The 19,358-nt window shown below is 48.2% G+C and overlaps 1 protein-coding gene across 2 annotated transcripts in view; it reads left to right on the top strand.

Annotated features, from left to right (window-relative positions):
- The window catches only part of ACVR2A (activin A receptor type 2A), a 42,695-nt gene that overhangs the window by 19,955 nt on the left and 3,382 nt on the right, over nt 1-19,358 (top strand). Inside the window, exons 3-12 of one of the 2 annotated variants that reach the window (XM_050339682.1) lie at nt 6,979-7,186; nt 8,851-8,960; nt 9,900-10,054; nt 12,828-12,851; nt 15,217-15,360; nt 16,080-16,223; nt 16,712-16,857; nt 17,737-17,851; nt 18,086-18,224; nt 18,773-18,903. In XM_050339682.1, coding sequence (XP_050195639.1) covers nt 6,979-7,186; nt 8,851-8,960; nt 9,900-10,054; nt 12,828-12,851; nt 15,217-15,360; nt 16,080-16,223; nt 16,712-16,857; nt 17,737-17,851; nt 18,086-18,224; nt 18,773-18,903 — 1,316 coding nt within the window. The remainder of the gene's footprint in view (nt 1-6,978; nt 7,187-8,850; nt 8,961-9,899; nt 10,055-12,827; nt 12,852-15,216; nt 15,361-16,079; nt 16,224-16,711; nt 16,858-17,736; nt 17,852-18,085; nt 18,225-18,772; nt 18,904-19,358) is intronic. The other variant, XM_050339683.1, reaches the window with a different exon arrangement.

Below are 19,358 nucleotides of genomic sequence, written 5' to 3' on the forward strand. Positions count from 1 at the left end.
GTTTTGTAGCAAAATGTGGGGTTTGAAGCTTTTTTGCCAAGCGAAATGAAGCAAAATTGAACCTTTCCAGGCAGTTTCTTTCATTGATTTGCAAGCTATAAACACACGTTTTGGGATTATTATTATTTTATTATTATTATTATCAAAATCCAGCTTGACCCTGGGGTGTCAAGGAAAAACCCCAAATCCAGCAGCAGTAAATAAGTTTTTTAGTGTTGTTTTGAATATTTTTCATGACTTTCATTTCTCTAAGTGCATGCACATGGCTCCTAAATGAGAGTTTAACTGGAGATAGTATTAAATTAATCAAATATTCAGTTAAATTACTCAAATAACAAAAAACTTAATGTTAATAAATAACAACAAATAAACTATTAAATAAAATAATAAATTAAAGATACGACTTTTAAGCCCTTTAATAAAACGTGCCTTCAGTGTCTTCACACCTAGAGATAATGCCTTGAGAAAAACACTGAATGTGGAAACTGCTGGTGGGCAGGTCAAAGAAATAAACCCCACTTTTTTGGGGGGTTATTTTGGTATTGATTCAATCCCCATGTTCGGTCAGAGCTGATTTATTTATCATATTCTTAAAGTCGCTACCACAGAGTTACAACCACCAGTGTTACAAATGTAATTTTAAGTTCCTTTTCCCGGTCAGTTCTTCAAGCCCTGCTAACAAACACAGGCAGAGTTAAGTTTTAATGGGAATTATCCTGACTTTAATAACCTCCTATTTTGGTTTTGAAAGGCTTCCTTTTTGGGATTTCATTTTTTTTTTCTTTTAGTTGTCAATATGTCTTCTGGATATAATTAATAATTAAATAGGCAAGGGGAAAGCTAAATCTGCTTCATTAGGATCCATAAAGACCAGGAAAAAAACAGAGCAGAAAATCAGTTTAATATTGAGGTGCAGGAGGAGGAAGTTGCTCTGTTGTTCCATTGTTTTCATCTTCAATATGTGATTTTTTGGACAGCTTACCAGTCACTGATACCAGAATTCATTCTCCATAAAAACTGGCATAATGAGGGTAAATAAATAATAATAATGATAATGATAAATAATGATAAATAAAACTGACTTTGAGTATCTTCAGAGCACGGAAAGGTGATGCTGGGGATTGAAAGTTAATAAGAATATTTAAATAACTCGTTGTGAAAAGATCTCCTGCAGGAAGTGGGGAGCTGGGAAGCCTGGCCAGCGTGTGCCTGCCTTGTCTGCAGAGGGCTGGGCTGTAAACAGGGGGGGTTCCAGCTCCAGAAATGGGATTTTTCACCTAATCTTCAGATTACAGTCTGGGGAGCAGAATGAGGCAGCCTGGGAGGGATAACAAAATCCACGTGAAGGCACTGCCAGCTTTGCTGGGGGTGAAGAGGAGGCTTTGCTGGGGTTTCAGATGTGATCGATGCCGATTGCAGAACACAAGGACACGGAGCTGAAAACCCAGCGGGGGAAATGTTTGGAATTCGGGGTAGAAACGGAATCAAATGGGCACAGAGTTGGAGGTTGTGGAGATGTTTTGCTTCAGCAGCCCCCAGCCTGTCAGGATTTCGGTGCTGATAGGTGTTCCCCCAGCTGTGTTCCCTGCAGCCTGGCGTTTATTCCACGTTGGGAATTGCTTCCACTCACTCCTTTGTGCCGGCTCAGCTCTTTGGTTGGAGCTGCAGCTCAAACCCCGTGTTTGAGACTCTGCTCTTGCATCACAGCACACCCCACGAGCTGCTGATGGCATCTGGGAGTGAGCCAGCTCATCCTGAAGCACTCCTGAAGGAGCATTTCCCAGCCAAGAGAACCAGGATCGGTTCCAGAGAGATCTTTGGGAATGTCTGACCGCAGTTCTGGCCAACCTGGGCGAGCGGGAGGAGCTCGGAAAGTCCTGTTGGGGTGAGGTGGGGAAGTCAAAAGGAAAATATAACACCACACACTCCCCCCAGCATCACTGGATGTGAGGATTCAGCTTGATGATCCTCCATAAATAAGTTGGAGAGTTGGAAGAGGGAGGATTTTAGGGAAGGGTTTCCAGGTGAACACGGAAAGGCTGGAATTTTTCAGCACCGGGTCCCGCTTCCCCTCCCTGCCCCGTGTTATCCTGTTTGCCTGCAGCTCCGAGGTAATCCCTGTGTGTGTGTGTGTGTGTGTTTACACAAATCTGGAACCTGTCTTTCCCACTGGTGAGCTGCCATCTGGAGCAGGGCAGCTGGAGCTCGTCTGGATGTGCTGGGCAGGGATGTGCATCCCCGTCCAGGCGGGCAGTGCCCACCTCCCAGGCAAACAGCTCGGCGCTCCAGGGGTTTGGAGCTGAAACAACGCGGCTGATGCTTTGAAAAATCAACCTCCTCCTCCAAAGAAAAAAAAAAGGGGCAAACTGTTTGTAAATAATATGGTAAATTTATACTGGGAGTAAACACAGCAAAGAGTGCAGCGTGGGGATGGCAGGAGGGGTTTAAGGTGAATGAGGAGCTCGGTGGGCACACGCAGGATAAGCAGCAAGTGGTGTTGTTTGTGGTGCCACACGGCGCCCACGGAGGGATCTGTGGGGAGAGCTGAGCTGGAGGCAGCACCACCCCGGTCCTTGTTGTCCTTTCAGTAGTTGTGGAAAGTCCTGGAGGCAGAAAAAGGAGAGGGAGTTGGTTGGATGTGTCGCACGGAGGAAACGCTGACCGTGGAGTTGGATCCTCCCCTCGGAGATGTCTTGACTGTGTTCACGTTTGACTGGGGGTGTGGTTCTGCTTTCTCTGCTCTCAAGCTGCTCACAAATTTACATTGTGTGCCCGAGCGGTTTGGAAGGCAAAAGGTGGAATAGTTTCTTCTGAGCAGCCCCCCTTGAATCCTCCGTGCGTGTTTTTGGGGGGTCAGAAGGGGATTCCTGGTTTCTCGTTGTTTATAGCAGTGAAATATTGACACATTCATCACAGTCAACGGCATTGTGGAGGATGCAGGGGACAAACAGCGCAGGAGAAGAGTTGGAAAAAATGTCATTTACTGATCTGGTTTTATGAGGAGATTTGAAATTCCTGTGAAGCTTTTCTGACCCTTTCTCACTGAGTGATTAATGTGCTCGAATTTCCCACCTCCAGGAGGCTGCAGGAACGTCACACTTTGAGGGTGCAGCAGAACCCCAAGTTTGCAACTTCTAATATCAAAAACTTGAGTTGTTTTTATTCTTTTTGGTGGGGTTCAGTGCTGGGAAAAGGAGGATAATCCCAATTGGGAACTGTCTGTCTGTAGCTTTAATGCCTGTTTGGCCCTTATCCTCTTTTTTTTCCCCAACATCTGAGCGTGTGGAATTGAAACCTGCCTGCTGATTTTGTGTTGCCCATTGTGGTAATTTTAATCACTTTTGAACCCTTCTCTGCCGTGCTGGGGAGGGCACAATTGACCAGCACAACTGACCATGCAAGGCTGTGCTCCAAACCACACAATTTATAGGATATTCCAAGCTTTTCACACCTTGCAGCGACAGCAAGTGGCAGGTTTGGGCTTGAAAACATCAGCCCCCTGTTCCCTTGGAGTTGGGAAGTGTGAAAAATAACACTCAGCTCCAAGGCTCTGGAGATTCCCAGAGGATGGCAAGCTCCGTCTCAGGGGTCACCAGCCCGTGGTGCCGTTCCTGGCACCTTCATTTCTCCCTGGATGTTCATCCTGACCATTTTTCTCCGTTTTTTGGTTGTTGTTTTTTTTTTTTTTGCCACGTGCTTTGCTCTTGAAATGATTCTGGAAAAACTTGGGCACTGGGGCTTTCCCACTTCCTGAAATCCAGGCTTAAATAAGATACCGGGAAGTGCAAGGCAGAAAATGGAATTTCTCTGCAAAATCCTGGGACAAGGTTATTAATTCCTGCCAACAGCAGGACAAACTGGGAGGGACACACACGTGGCTACAGTAATTCCAGCTTTTTTTCTCCTTCAGCAAGAGGACCAGGCACTGACAGGACAAGGGGGAATGACTCTAAAAATCCTTTTCCATACTGTAAGTCCAGAAGAGCCATTTAGAGTAGAGAAAAGTTCACTTCCTAGTTACTGTCCATCCAGCAAACCAGGGGCTGCTGGTTTTTAACAACACAGATTATTCTTCTCTCTTTCCTCCCTCTTCCCTGTGTCTTATTTCTTGTTGTAGGTCCCACTCTCTTTAGGAACCTGTGCTCTTCAGGCTTAGTGTGGTGCCTTTGGGCAGCTCAACCCTTCAGTTTTCCAGCTCTGGATTCTTCCTCTGGAAAGCTCTTTTTCCACAAGTGTTATCTCAGCTTTCCTGCTCCCATGGCAGGCACATCCAGGCAAGAAAATGGAAATATTTTCTCATTATATGATGAGCTACCTAAGCAAATGTGGATTTCCTGATGCTCCCCACTATAATCCTGGAGAATAACCTATATATTGTGCTCTACACAGCCCTGCACTGAAGCTGCCAAGTTTCCTGTAGGACACGTGCTGAGCTGCAAAACTCCTTGATTTTTAAACACTATTTTAGGGGGAAAAAGCCAGCCTTTTAGCCCAGGAGGCTGATCCTTGCCCTGTGCAGCGTGGCAGCAGTGCAGGTGGTTGGTTACTGCACTGCCCTGTTTATTTATCTTTGTTCCCCCATCCCTGCCTTTCCTGAGTTAATTGCTGCTGTGCTGGGATTTAATGAACGTGCTTTGGCTCAGCTCATGGGAAGTGCAGTCCTTGGGTGACCCCTGAGCTTTGAGGATGGTGAGAGCAGCACTGATGTTAACCTGAAAAGCAACAAAATAAGTCTGGGGACGTGGAAAAACCAGGACAGAAAAGTCCTTTCTGTTTGGAGCCTTTATTAGGTTGGAAAGAACTCCTTCATTTTCCCTCTGAGGAGGGAAATTTCCCCTGGGTGTTATCAGAGAAAACAGGGAATGATAAAAATCCTTCTTCCTGCTTGTGGAAACATCAAAAGCTGGGCCTTTTTAGTCTGTATTTGTATCCCTCCTTAGATGTATTTGTGGGGTTAGAAAGGGTTTGAGATCAGCGTGGAAACAACTCAAAAAACACCCATGGACAGGTGCTTGCCAAAGGAACCTGTGCTGCTGCAGCTGAAGGGGCTTTGTCCCAAGGTGTTATTTCTATTTATGCTGCTTTCCCGTTCTTTCTGTTCCTCCAGGACATCCTGGAACAGCTCAGATGTTTGGGAGCATGGCCTGTGTTAAATAACTCCCACTGTCCAGGCCCTGTGGTGCTTCAGGCTGCTCATAAACTGCTCCATTCCTTGGGTTTCAGTGCAAAATTAATCTCCAACACAGCACAATTCCAGCAGCCTTTCTACTCTAAGCTGCCAGACTGAACTTCACCCTTTAGTTCTTTTATAGAGAGTAAATTTTCTAGGGAATAGCAAAAAAAAAAGAAAAAAAAAAAGTCCTTTAGTGTCACACTCAGTGCTTAGAATAGAATGAAGTCCAAGTGCAAAGGAATGGGCTTGTCTGGGTGGGTTGTGCAGCCCTGAAATACAGATCATTATCATTATCATTATTATTATTATTATTGTTGTTATTATTGTTATTATTATTATTATTATTCAGTGATGGCTCCTCCTAGATGGAGCTCCATCCCCTCAGAGGGGGTGGCAGAGCTGGTTGGAGCAGATGGGCTCAGGGCTCCTCTGAGTGCTTCCCCTTCCCCTCTTCCCTTCCTTCCCTGCTCTTCCTCTCGGAGGGATTAATCCAGGATTGCCCAGTTTAGCCTGGCCACACCTACTGCAAATGCCTGTCCAGGTGGGAAACTCCAGTTGGATCCGAGGTCACTAAACCAACAGTTGGAACAGTCGGATGGGCTGAAGTGATTCACGGCATTAATGGATACAAAAAGTGATGGAGAGGAAAACCTGGCTGTAAAAAGGCGTGGATTTGGGCAAAGCCGATTTTACTGGAGTCTCTGCATTTCCTAAAAACTCTGGCTTGTCTGTGGCCCTCCCTGGCAGCGGGACAGAGGGAATGGCACGTGGGAGAGAAATCCAGGACTTCTGCTTTATTGCACTGACAGACCCAAATTGGGCAATCTGCTGCCTCATCTGCTCCCTGCCAGGGCTGGGAGCTGTAAAGGTCAGGCCTGGACGGGGTGGTGACCATGCAGTGGCACCAGCTGGCTGGGCACTGCTCCCAGGGCACATCCAGCACCCCCCTGCCTGTTTTGGGAATGCCTCAGAGCCCCGGGGCTGGGAAGGTGGAGATGTTTTTCCCTGGGTTTGATGCGGGTGGAGCTCACGTGGGGGTCACCAGCAGGCTCTTGGCGGTGCCTGACAGATAAAAGCAGGAATAAAAGGCACTTCTTCCTCCCTCCCACTGCTCTGGAACACTTGTGCTTCCCAACAGCCTTTGCAGGGACCAGGCTGGAGCTTCAGCCCACTCTGGGAAGTTCTCCCCACTTGGAGGGGCCTCACACAGCATCCCAAAACAGTTTGGGATGGAGGGGGCCTTAAAGCCCATCCCACTCCATCCCCTCCACGGCGGGGTTTGTTTGTGGGGTTTGGCTGTCATTGGTCAGCGAATCAATTGAATTTGTCCTTTAAAAGGCAAGTGTAAATTCCAAAGCTCACAAACCTTTATTTTTAAGCATCCTGGGATGTGGGATGACCCGATCTTTGGCTTTCCAGGATGTGCTCGCTGCTTTTTTGGCTCGTGCACTGAGATAAGAGGCCTTTTGGTAAATTGTCCTGGCTAAAACATCTGCTTTGGTTGATATTTTAATTAAACCTTCACTCTTCGGCGTTTGAAATTCCCTCTGCTCTTGCTGCTCGGGGAGAAGCATTGCCATAACTTGTCCTTCCATTTTTTTTTCCCCAAACTTCCAAAGAAAGTCCTGCCAGGTTTGACTCCACGGGAGCTCTTTGTTTCGGGGTTCAGCCCTTGGGATGGCTGTGAACTCTCCATTAAAAACACGGTGGACTTGGATTAAAAAAGGGGGAGGGGGGAGGGCAACTGCTGGGATTTTCGTGCACCCAATCCCAGCGAGTCGTGCTTTGCTTCCCTGCCATTCCAGGCGCCATCCTGGGCAGGTCAGAGACGCAGGAGTGCATCTACTACAACGCCAACTGGGAGAAGGATAAAACCAACCGGAGCGGGATCGAGCCTTGCTACGGGGACAAAGATAAGAGGAGACACTGCTTTGCCACCTGGAAGAACATTTCTGGCTCGATTGAGATTGTGAAGCAGGGCTGCTGGCTGGATGACATCAACTGCTATGACAGGTGGGGCGGTTTTCCTCGGAGGTGGGGCGGTTTTCCTCGGAATTGGGGAGTTATTTGCTGTTTTCCACCGTTTTCACCCGATTTCTGCACCATCCCCTCTGCCAGCATTGCTTGAGACAGGAGACAATGCATAGTCTGTGAATAGTTATAATTATCTTGTATGTGAATAATTATGTATGACTGATTATGTTCTGTGCCCTCTGTTTCTGCACATTTGTATTTAGGGAGCAGATTTCACCCCAGTGCTTTATCTTGTTTGCTGACCACTGTGCTTTACCATCTATTAAAAAACACCCCAGGTATTCAATTTATGCTCCTTCAGGCCATTAATAATAGATTTTCTGCTGCCTTGTTGCTGCCCAAACAATGCAAATAACAGTTATTGCACCCAGGATGCAAAAATTCTAGAGGTTCTTTTTTTTTTACCAGGCTCCTCCAAAGACTTTGGAGTAGGAAAGTCAGCACTTTGTGCCTGCAGTTCACCAAACCATGGAAGTGTTTTGCCAGTGTTATTAAAAAGCTCGAGAGACACTGAATATCCTGAATTTTCCAGTCATTCCTATAATAACAGATGGTCCTGCAAGTCCCCACGAGCAGGACCAGCAGGACTTGGGGTGTGTTGGATCCTGGCTGAATAAAGGTCGTGACTCCCTTAGGAAATGGCATTTACAGTTTGTAGAGTACAGCACTGGGTTTGTTGGGCCAGAATTGCTTGCAAAGGGAGAGAACTGAGAAAGGAAGGCACTGTAGATATTCATTAAAAAGTATTGATAAATTGTTTTAGCAATGTTTTAGAGAGGTTTTCCTTTGGGTTTTCCTAAGCTGTTGAATTGTTGGAAGGAATCCTTACAGTCATTTCTCCCAGATCCAGCTGCCCCCCAACCCCAGGATGTTTCCTGCTTTAATGGCAGTTTAAAGCTCAGTCTTAAAAAAAAAAATTAAAAAAATCCTGAGATTAAATTCTCCCTCGAGCCAAAAAGAGGAAATGGAAGAAGAAATAAAATACGGGAAGGGTGGTAAGGAAATAGCTGGGAACTGAGTAAGAATCTGTGTGTGCTCATTAACCAAGCTGTGCTAATAACACACCCTGGCTGCTGTGTTTGTCCAGAACATCCCAAATCTTATCTCTGCAGTGGCTTCACTGGACAGGGACTCGTGGAATGATGAACTCCAAACATGGAGAACATCAAAGAGAAAATGTCCCCTGCACTTACAGCACGTTGAAGCTGCAGGGGCTGGCCCTGTGCAATAACCCTGAGTTTTGAAGATGAGCCCAAAGCTTTCTTGGCAATCTTCAGCTGTGTTTAAAAGCCTCAACTGCATCTGGATTTTCAGATTCCCTTCCTGCTCCGGGCTTGGGTCCTGCCTGGTCCTTATTTCTCCTCCCAGACTTGAACAGTTTCACCTTATTTGTTGCTAAAACTCCTTTCCTGCAGTTAATCCATGGAGTGGAACAAGTCCTATCTCTGAGCAGGGGGGACTATACAAATTTTATTTTGGTTTTTTTTTGCTAAAAATCCAATAAAATTCAAAAATTTCCCTTGCCACTTCCCCCCATCCATTCACCGCCCAAGTTTTTAAGACGAGCACAGATTAATTTATAATTTTTTTCCCCCCTAAAACAAGTGGAGATGGATCAATATTTCCCTGTTCCCCTCTGGCAGGAATGACTGCATAGAGAAGAAGGACAGCCCCGAGGTGTTTTTCTGCTGCTGTGAGGGCAACATGTGCAACGAGCGCTTCTTCTACTTCCCGGAGATGGAGGTGACGCAGCGTAAGTTCCTCGGACGCTTCGGGCCGGGAATGTTCCGGATGGGGCTCGTGCAGGGTGGGAAGAGGCTTTTCCCAGCCTCCTGGGGTGGTTTTCCTGCAGGATGGGTCGTGATTCCCGAGTGATAAAAGCTCTGTGTGTTCGTCCAGTTTGAAGAAGGTTCCTCCCCTTGGGGTGATTTAAATCGGTAAGAGGAGCTCCAGCTCTTTTTTTCCGAGGGTGAGGAGGAAGGATAATCTGAAATAATTGGCTGGTTTAGATACAGAAGTTACTGTCAAATCTTACCTTAATTGTACAGTTAAGCTGCTCTAAGTGTCTATAAATTGTTGGGCTAAAAGCTGCATCATCCCTGCTCCTTTTCCTCAAACAATCCTCTTTAAACTGCTTGGAACTCTGCAGACTGACACATTAACCTCCAAAAAAGGGGGACAGAATTTCCTCCCAGGTCACAAATAAAATCCAGCAGCCAGGCTTAACAAATAATTGTTTAAAAAAACCCCATAAGCCAAAGGATGATTTTTCTTGCCTGTCCTCTTCCAGGGGGGGAAGAAGGCCAAGTGAGTAATGTCACTAACCGAGCTGAAAACAGCCCGTGTCTCGTGCACCAAATAGCCAGAGGAAGTTGTTTATGAAATGAAACAACATTTTCTGGGAGATTAAAATAGCCTTTGTCGAGCCAGGAGATGTTGTTGTCGTGTTTGTCAGCGATCCTGCCAAGGCAAGAGCTGACACTCTCCTTCCCACGAAAGCCCCTCTGCCCAGGGGGCTGCATTTCCATGGCTTCCCAAAAAATAAAAAGCAAGCTGCCTTTATAAATAGGTGTTAGCTTAATATTTTATGGCCTGCTGGGTAATCAGGGGTTGTTGGGAAACCAGGCTGATGGGGGTTTGAGCTCTGAGGGGGGAATTGTTTATTAAAAGCTGTGTCCTGTTCTCCCTGCAGCCACTTCCAACCCCGTGACCCCGAAGCCCCCTCTGTTCAACACCCTGCTGTATTCCTTGGTGCCTATCATGGGAATTGCAGTGATTGTGCTCTTCTCCTTCTGGATGTACAGACACCACAAGCTGGCCTATCCCCCAGTGCTGGTGCCCACCCAGGTAAGGCCCTGCTTCAGGATTTTGGGGGTTTTTTAATGTCCAAACCGTTCCCCGAGGAGGATCTGCCCTTGGCCGAGTCCCCACCTCCCTGGTTCAGAGCTGGCAGCGCTTGCCCTCCCCCCAAAAGCAGAAAATTAAGCTTTACTTCAGCAGCCTTATCCCATTAATTGCTTTTTTTCTGGACATACAAGCAGCTTCTTCGTGTTTTTCGGGGAGGAGGGAACCGAAAACGAGGTTTGAGGTGGCCAAGGTGCCACCCAAGAGGGACTGCTCGGGTGCTCAGGGCTGGGCCTAAAGCTGAGATTAAAACTGCACTGCTGATTCATCTTGGCAGCTTGAGGGGAATGGGAAACAGCACCTAGCACATGATGAGCTGTTGCTGAGGAATTGTGGACCTGGGATACAGGTGCATTCGGAAGAAAAAGTGGCTGGAAGCGGAGAAAGAAATGACTTGGGGTTTTTTGGAGTGGGAATTACCTTGAGCTTCCTAACTCGGTGCAGCGACCAGAACGCACGTCCTCTCATAAATGCTGCTGCTATTTGTGATCAAATGAGGTGAAAACCCCTGTTTATTCTGGGGAGGGCTGCATTTGGGAAGGCTGGGTGTCCGTGCTCCGTGTTTCCAGTGCCGCCGCTCGGCCAGAGGCTTTTCCAGCAGCCGGGATTTGGCTGGGCCTGCTAAATCAGTTGTTTGGGTTTCAGTTCCACGGTAATAGATCAGACAAATTTGGGGACAGGCAGTGGCCATATGTTGTTGCCAAGTGAGAAGCACATAATTTAGGGAGGGAAGTCTGTTTGCTGTCCGTGAGGAGCCGATCGCAGCTCCTCAAGCTGTCGGCATAATTAGTGCATCCCGCCCAGATTTGATGGATTTGGGAACTTCCCATCAAGCCCAGTGGTCTTTCCCTGTAGGATCAGAGCCCTGACTGCTGATTGTGGGGATCCTTTCAGCCTGGGATTTGCTCCCCGAGGAGATGAAGGGGTGGGAAAGCCGGTGAGGGTTTGAACACAAGTGTGAGATCCCAAGAGCTGGGAGATTCTCCCTCCTTCTCCTGCAGCTCTCACCCTGTGCCTGGTGCAGGAGGGGCACCCAGATTTTTTAATAAGCAGGGTAATCACCTGCTGTGCCCGTGCCCAGGTGGTGTCTGCTGGGATCAGTGTGTGCTGCTGCCCCAGCTGGTTGTGGTGGGGCAGCATTTTCTGCTCCTGTGGTGAACAGGCATTAAGGGCCGAGGTGGAAAGGCAGGAAAAGCTCCTCCTGCCTGAAGAGCTAAACGAAATTATTATGCAAATCGAAGGTACAAAGCATTTCCCACTTTCCATCTGATTACAGCCGGTTGGAGCAGGAAACACAGGAAGTGGGGAGAGAGGGAAAAGTGTTGGTAACTTTATAACCACTAAACATGGAAATAATCGTGCAATTACTATGTTAACTATTAATATTAGGTTTAATAATTGGGGCAGGAGCAGGGGTTGGAGGCGAATGGATCGGGTTTGAAGTGTTTGTGCAGCAGTGGATGGGTCAGATGTACAGCAGAAATTCCCTGGAAAAAGGACATTCAGTCTTGGCTTCACCCCAAAGAAAAGAGAAGGATGAGGGATGACTCCCTTCACTGTCACACCAGGACTGTCCTCAGTGGATCATCTCCTGGCTTTTTGTTCCCTGAATTAACTCCACATCCACCTGATGCACTGAAAATTTCTGGGATGGTCTCTATCCCTCTGCCTCACCAGGGAATCCACAGGAGAGAGAAGAAATTAAATCCAGTAGTGTTCAGGTTTTCCCCATTTTGGTCTTCCTGCCACAGTTTTTTCTCGTTCGAGATATTTTATTAGATAAAACCACACTAGATAAAAACATTTTAACCCTGGGAAAAATACCAGGGAAGGAGGGTTTTTTACAAGGATTTAGTCCTGGATGTGAACAGCTTAAAACAGAGCCCTTTTTTTTTATTAATCCCCAATAGAATCCAAGGGCTGTTCCAAGCAGTAAATACAAACCCAGACTTCAAATGATCTTCCCCCCAGTGGGTAGGACTGAGATAGGGAGTGTGGGTGTTGTGCTGCCTTGACAGCTGATCCTGGTGGATCCCAGTGCTCCTGGATGGATAAATCCAGCTCCCAGCCGGTCTATTCTCCTGGAAATCATCAGTTCCTTGGATAATTCCCAGTTCAGCACTCACTCCTGAGGCTGCTCAGTCACGAAAGGAGCACAACCAGAACAAATGAGATTAAGATGGGCTCTCGTTTTCGGTGCTGTGGGACGTGGGTTTGGGGTGGATTTTGCTGCCCAGCCTGTAAATTCCTGCCGGGAAGGACTTTTAATGCGGGGCCTTGCGTTGAGATCAAACTGAGCCAGGGAGCCCCAACCTGTTGGGCCGTGAAATTCCCAACTTTTTCCCGTCCAGCCCGGGCATTCCCAGCCGAGCGCCGGGAATTCCGGCGGGGCGGTGCTGCCCCCTCGTGGGCACGGAGGGCATCGCAGGGATCTTCCCTTGGGAAGTGCAATTCCCGGCGCGTTCCCGCCCGCTGGAACGGACATTTCGGGGTGTGATCGTCAGATGACTCGGCTGATTGTGTCTGTAATGACCCCGCTCTCCCCCTTTTCTGGGCTGACACATCAACGATGGTTTTTTTTAATTCTGATTTTAAATGGCGTTGCCGGCACGAAACAATTCACAACTAACTGACTTTATCTCCTCTAATCTGCTTTTTCCTGCCGTTCTGGGTGTAAACAGTAACTTCTCTTGCCTTGTTTTCTCCTCTCTCCAAGCATGCCTTTCATATAATGATTGAGGTAAGAGCCACCAGCCTTTGTTCGTGTTTTGGGGGACGTTTTGGGGACGTGTTGGGAGTTGTTTTGGTGTGAGCTGTGATCTCCCACTGCTTGGGTGGGAAATAATTCACCTGGAGCAAAACACTCCTTCATTTCTCAGCCTCAACACCCATTTCTGAGGGCACTTTAGGAAACCTTGTTCCTGGAAGTCATTCCTTCTTTCAGGAAGATTTTCCCCGTGTGGCTCATTCCAAGGGAAAGGGCAGGAAGGGGGGCTCGGGCCCTGGGTTTTGGACAGCTGTGGAAAGCTGTGATCCCAATTTATCCCCAGCAGGGCTTTGCTGACATTCCACCCCCATCCTTGGCGCCACGGGATCATCCCAGAAAGCCTCCCAGGGATAACGGTGCCTGTGGCACGGGGGACATCCTTGCTCTGGAGCTGGGAATGTTTCTGGGTAAAAACAGCCCCTGGAGTGGGGGAGTTGGACTTTACCCAAGGAAAAAAAATCAAGGGAAAAAAAAAACACAAGGAAAAGTTTCCCTTCTGGTTCTGTCAGGGCAGGAATTCTGCTCTGCACTCAGTCCCAGGGTTTGTTTGGATTGGGGGGGGGTTGGGAAGGTGCTGCTGCCTCGGAAAGTCCGGAAGTTTTGACTCCGTGGAAACGTCTCCCCAGGAAAGGGAAAGCCCGGGAGGGGCTGGGTCAGGGCCTGGGAACAGCCTGTGCAGTGCCAGGGCTTTCTAGGAAACAGGAATTCGGGATGTGGGAAGGGTTGTGGCCCAGTGGGACGTTGAGGAGCAGCAGATTCCGCTGCCACTTTCACTTTCGGCTCTCGGGGAGGGATTTTTTTCCCACCAAATCCCGGAGAAGGGTTGTTTTCTTGGTGGTTCCAAAACAATTCAGGCACTGTGCCCTCCAAAACCCCAGCAGGAGTTTTGGGTGGAGTCATGGAAAGGGAGGGGAGTCCAAGGCACTGAAGCAAAAGGAGATTTGGGCTTATTTCTCACAAATCTGGGCCAAGCAGGAGGGTGAAAACTTTAAATAATAAATTACAGCCATTAAGTCCCAGGGGGATGCTCAGGGGGCCGGGAATGACGGGATTTTACACCTCAGAGTTGGCTCTGGGCAGTGAATTTGGGAATCTCGCTCCCAGTTCCACTTAGGCCAATTCCCAGCTGTGTTTCCCGGTGTTTGTATTTCCAAACCCAGGGCAGTGCTGCCCCTGGGATATTCCAGGAGGGAATGAAAGGCACCAAGGGAGGGAAAACTTCCCTCTGAGGCTTCCTGCTGTTTGTTGTCCACCCAGAGGCAGCAGATCTGAGGGAACAGCTGTGAACATCCCTCACTGACCTTTGTGAAAGGATTCCCTGCTTTTTTTTGGGGGGAGTATTTCAACGTGTCTCCAGTTGGAATTCCAGTCCTTTTTTGCAGTTATTAATCCGTGGAATCAGGGTTTGGAACATTTCAGGGTTGGAGGGAAAGGGAAGAGCCCAGGAGGAAGCAGAGCCTGGGCAAGAGGGTTGAGAATGTCCTGGTTGTGTTCCCGTGGGAATACAGGACAAACTGGGAAGTACAGGACGTGCCATTCCCTGTCACATCCCCTTTGCCAGGATGGGAAGTTGTCCTGATCCACAGTGAGGTGGTGGATCTATGGATACAGGGAGGTGGGTACATGGAGAGCCCCATCCCACTCCCATGGTACAAAATAATCCCTGAGGTTTAATTCCATTCTGCTCCCAAGGGCTCAGATTTCAGGATTGGGAGCCCTGGAAGTGGCTCGGGAGGAGCTGATCCCCAGACCTGGATGTGAAGGGTTAATCAGGTCACACAAAATCAGAGAAACACAAAAAACCCCCACCAAAATGCACAAAAATCCTTTAAAAGCATCCGAGGTGCTCGTTCCAATTCCAGCTCTTTCCAAAGGAACAAGTAAAGCTTGATTATCTTTAGTCCTGAATTTCTGCTCTGCTTTCCCTCCTGGTTTAAAAAATTCCTTTGATTTCTGCTGTGCTTTCCCACCTAGTTAAGATTATTCCTTACTTTCTGCTGTGCTTTCCCTCCTGGTTAAAAAATTCCTTAATTCCTGCTGCGCTGCCCCTCCTGGTCAGACAATTCCTTCATTCCTGCTGTGCTGTCCCTGCTGGTTATCCAGGTGCTTTCCATCCTCCCCCTGCCCATCCATGAGTGTGTTTTCCCATCCCATTTCAGTTTTCCCTTCAGGGTTCTCTTTTGTGTCTGGTGTTTTGGGGACTCCATTGCAGGGGGTTTGGCTCCATGATCCTGGTGTATCCTGGTGTATCCCAGGATCCAGGCCTTCCTCTGTGGAGCTGTCCCTGCCCTCCCATGACGAGCAGAGCTCATTAATTGCCGTTTTCCCCCCGTTCCAGGATCCTGGGCCTCCCCCACCGTCCCCACTGATGGGGCTGAAGCCTCTGCAGCTGCTGGAGATCAAAGCCAGGGGCAGGTTCGGGTGTGTGTGGAAAGCTCAGCTCCTCAACGAGTACGTGGCAGTGAAAATATTCCCCATCCAGGTGAGCTGGGATTCTTGGGATCCTGGATTCTTCCTGATGTCCTCACATTAAGCCAGCTTGTCTTGTCCCAGGGAGAGATTTTGCTTGGTTTTCTACGTCCAACCCCAAATGTCTTCGAGGTGTGGATGATGCAAGGGAGAGCTTCCTTGAACTGAAATAAAGATTTTAGTGCAAGTGATTGAAATTTAAATTAGTGGAATATCAAAACATCTTATTGGAATATTGAAATATTGAAATATAAACTTTGTGGGTTTAGTCATAAAAACACATATGGAGCACCAACAGCTTGAGGCAGCTCTCACAGCCTCAATAATCCCATAAATAATAAACCAGTCAATAATCAGATCAAATTGTGCTCAGCAGGAAAGGCCTGGAATTCAATCCCGTGAGGGGATTGGGCCAATGAAATGGAGCCCCAGGTGAGGGAGACAACACTCAGGTCCCACCAGGTGCCCTCAGAGAGCTTTGCTTTAAACTGTGACATCCAGCCAAGTTAAAGGCTATGAATGTCCCTGCCTGGCGCTATTGGGGTGGATTAATTAATTACATTAATAATTAACCACACCCACCCACTGCTCCCCGAGGAGCAGAAGCGTGGCGGGTCCTTCTTGTCGTGCGGGACAAATCCCGCGGGGTTGAAATGTTGGGAAGGGCATTTCCTGCAGGAACAGCCCCCCCTTTCCCGGGGGCTGAGCGGGGTTGCCGTGGTTGTGTCCCAGGACAAGCAGTCGTGGCAGAACGAGTACGAGATCTACAGCCTGCCGGGCATGAAGCACGAGAACATCCTGCAGTTCATCGGCGCCGAGAAGAGGGGCAGCAGCATCGACGTCGACCTCTGGCTCATCACCGCCTTCCACGAGAAGGTGGGCCCGGATCCCGGGGCTCCCGGGGTTCTCGTGGTTCGGGCAGAGCAGGAACAGCCCCGGGAATGTCCCACAGACGTGGAATCCCAGCGGTTAAGGCACAAAAACCTAAACCGGTTTTCACTCGCTGGTCGCTTTTTGTTATTACGGTTTTATTTTCAGGCGACCGAGAAAGCCGTCAGGTTTTATTTGACAGAAAACAAGCAAACAAAAATGAATTCTGCCCTTTTTCTCTTGCCCTTTAGAATATTTTTCAGAATAATTTTTAGAATGCTTTTTAGGATGTTTGTGGATGTCCCCCACAGACCTGTGAGTCAAACAAACCCCCCACAGACCTGCCTGAGTCAAACAAACCCCACCTTGCAGAGCTCGTGGGGGTTTCTTTTCGTTCTCCTGGGGTCAGTTGATAGTCTGTAAACCCCAGGGCACGCAGATGAGTTCCGCGGTGCCTGATGAAGGTGTGTGAGCTGTGGCTGCTTCCCGGGCAGGGCTCCCTGACGGATTTCCTGAAGGCCAACGTGGTGTCGTGGTCGGAGCTGTGTCACATCGCGCAGACCATGGCGCGGGGCCTGGCCTACCTGCACGAGGACATCCCGGGGCTCAAGGACGGCCACAAACCCGCCATCTCACACAGGTACCCCCCTCTCCCACCCCCATCTCACACAGGTACCCCCACCTCCCACCCCCATCTCACACAGGTACCCCCATCTCCCACCCCCATCTCACACAGGTACCCCCATCTCCCACCCCCATCTCACACAGGAACCCCCAATGATCTCACACAGGTACCCCCCTCATCTCCCACTGGCACAGCTCACCTGCATCCCACGGGATGGGCTCTGTGGGCCATGGGGGGACTCAGTGCAGCTCCTGGGATCTGCACATACATTCACATGTATTATATGTGAATATAATATATAATTTTATGTATTTATATTTTATATTGTAAGCAATATTTGTATTTTCATTTAAATTATCTATTTCTTGATTATTTGTTTTATTATATTATTACATAAAATATTGTATATATTCGTTCTATACTTAGATATAAATTTATATTATATTATAAATAATTTATAGTGTATATAATGTATAGTATATGTAATGTATAGTATATGTAATATACAGTATATTATAAATATATAATACATATAATATATATTATGAATATGTATTACAAATATTTGTATTCATTTTTGTTTAAATTAACTATTTCTTTATAATTTTCTTACCTTTCATAAAATGTTCTTTGGTTTATTATATTAATATTTAATAAATCAATCTATATTAATATATTACATATAATTAAATGTTATATAATATATATCATAAATTTATATGATTATATTATAAATAATAATATTTGTCTTGATTGTTGTCTCAGTTAACTCTCTATCATTTTCTTCCCTTCCACACCATAATGCTGAGTTATGATGTTCCTCTTTCCTTGGAATTCCATCGGTGTTCCATGTTGTAGATCCCTAATTTTGGGGCTTTCTCTTTGCCTCGGCAGGGACATCAAGAGCAAGAACGTGCTGCTCAAGAACAACCTCACGGCCTGCATCGCCGACTTCGGCCTGGCCTTAAAGTTTGAGGCTGGGAAATCTGCAGGAGACACCCACGGGCAGGTAAATCCCGTTTATTCCCAGGAATCCCCCTCACACTCAGTGCACGGCCCCTCTCCCTGATTCCATCCTGCCGGAGGGTTTGGAGAGGAACATCGCAGTGTTCTGTTCGTTAACGCGGAGGAACTTCCAGGAGTGATTCCTGAGGAGGAGCAGGCATGGAAATGTTTGATCCCGGTGTCCTGGAGCCGGGGTGTCCGTGCCCAGCTCCAAGCCCTGCCCTGTCCCCCCTTCCAGGTGGGCACCCGGCGCTACATGGCCCCGGAGGTGCTGGAAGGGGCCATCAACTTCCAGCGGGACGCGTTCCTGAGGATCGACATGTACGCCATGGGACTGGTGCTCTGGGAGCTGGCCTCGCGCTGCACGGCCTCCGACGGTACGGCCCGCTCGGCATCGGGATGTGGGAATCATCCCGTGGGGTTCGGGACAGCCCCAGAGGCTCCGTGGGTGAATCCAACAGGGTTCCAACCCACAGGCCCCTCAGTGCCCCCAGGGTTTGTTATCCCAGGAGAAGCGTCCTGGCACGTGGGATCCTGGGCTGTTCCCTGCCGTGGTGAGACAGACCCGCAGTTCCCGTGGAACTCCTGGAGTTCAAACACCTGCTTTGTTCCCAGTTCAGCCCCAAGGGTCGGTTTGAAGCACGAATTACAAGGATTTGAAAAGAGAAACTTTGTGTGGGGGTGCCAGGACAAGTCAGGATTAGCCCAGGATAAGGGAAAAGGCTCAGAAATGTTTTTGGAAAAGTTGCATTTTCAGTCCAGTGTTTCAAGCCGTAAATTCCACCGAGTGAATGTGACTGTTTCCCCTGGCTGGGGTGTTGTGTGTCCCAGGGTGTCCCTGCCCATGGCAGGGGTGGGACCAGGTGGCTTTGAGGTCCCTTCCAAGCCATTCCAGGCTCCTGATGAAGCCCTTTTCCCTGTGCAGGCCCCGTGGATGAGTACATGCTGCCCTTTGAGGAGGAGATTGGCCAGCACCCCTCCCTGGAGGACATGCAGGAGGTGGTGGTCCATAAAAAGAAGAGGCCCGTCCTGAGGGAGTGTTGGCAGAAACATTCTGTAAGTGTTACCAACCCCGAGCCTGCCATCCAAACCCTGCCCAGCCTGTGTGGTGTCCTGGGGAGAAGTTAATAATTCTGGGAGGAATTTAAGGGGCTGCAAATCAGTGTGTTCTTCATCCTGAAATACTCTTTGAGTGTTCCAAAGTGATTCTTCCAGGTTTTTGGTGAGAGATTCCTGAGTTACTTTTCACTGGGGTGCCACGTGATGGCTGACGGATTTCACCTCTTGGTGTGAGCTCTGGAATGCTGTGGTGACACCGCAGCGCTGCAGGGGAAGGCTTTGCTCGCTGCTGTGGATCGGTTAAATACCATAAAGAAGAATATAATACATAATAGTTAATACATAGTAACACAGTAAATTTAAGAATATAACAAAGCAGACCCAAGGCCCCGTCAGAGCCTGAGCCCGACACCGCGTCCTGTCCCATCAACCCCAAATCTGACACCACGTCC

The sequence above is a fragment of the Myiozetetes cayanensis genome, unplaced genomic scaffold (assembly GCF_022539395.1).
Source record: "Myiozetetes cayanensis isolate MyiCay16 unplaced genomic scaffold, myiCay2020 scf9, whole genome shotgun sequence".
Lineage (NCBI taxonomy): Eukaryota > Metazoa > Chordata > Aves > Passeriformes > Tyrannidae > Myiozetetes > Myiozetetes cayanensis.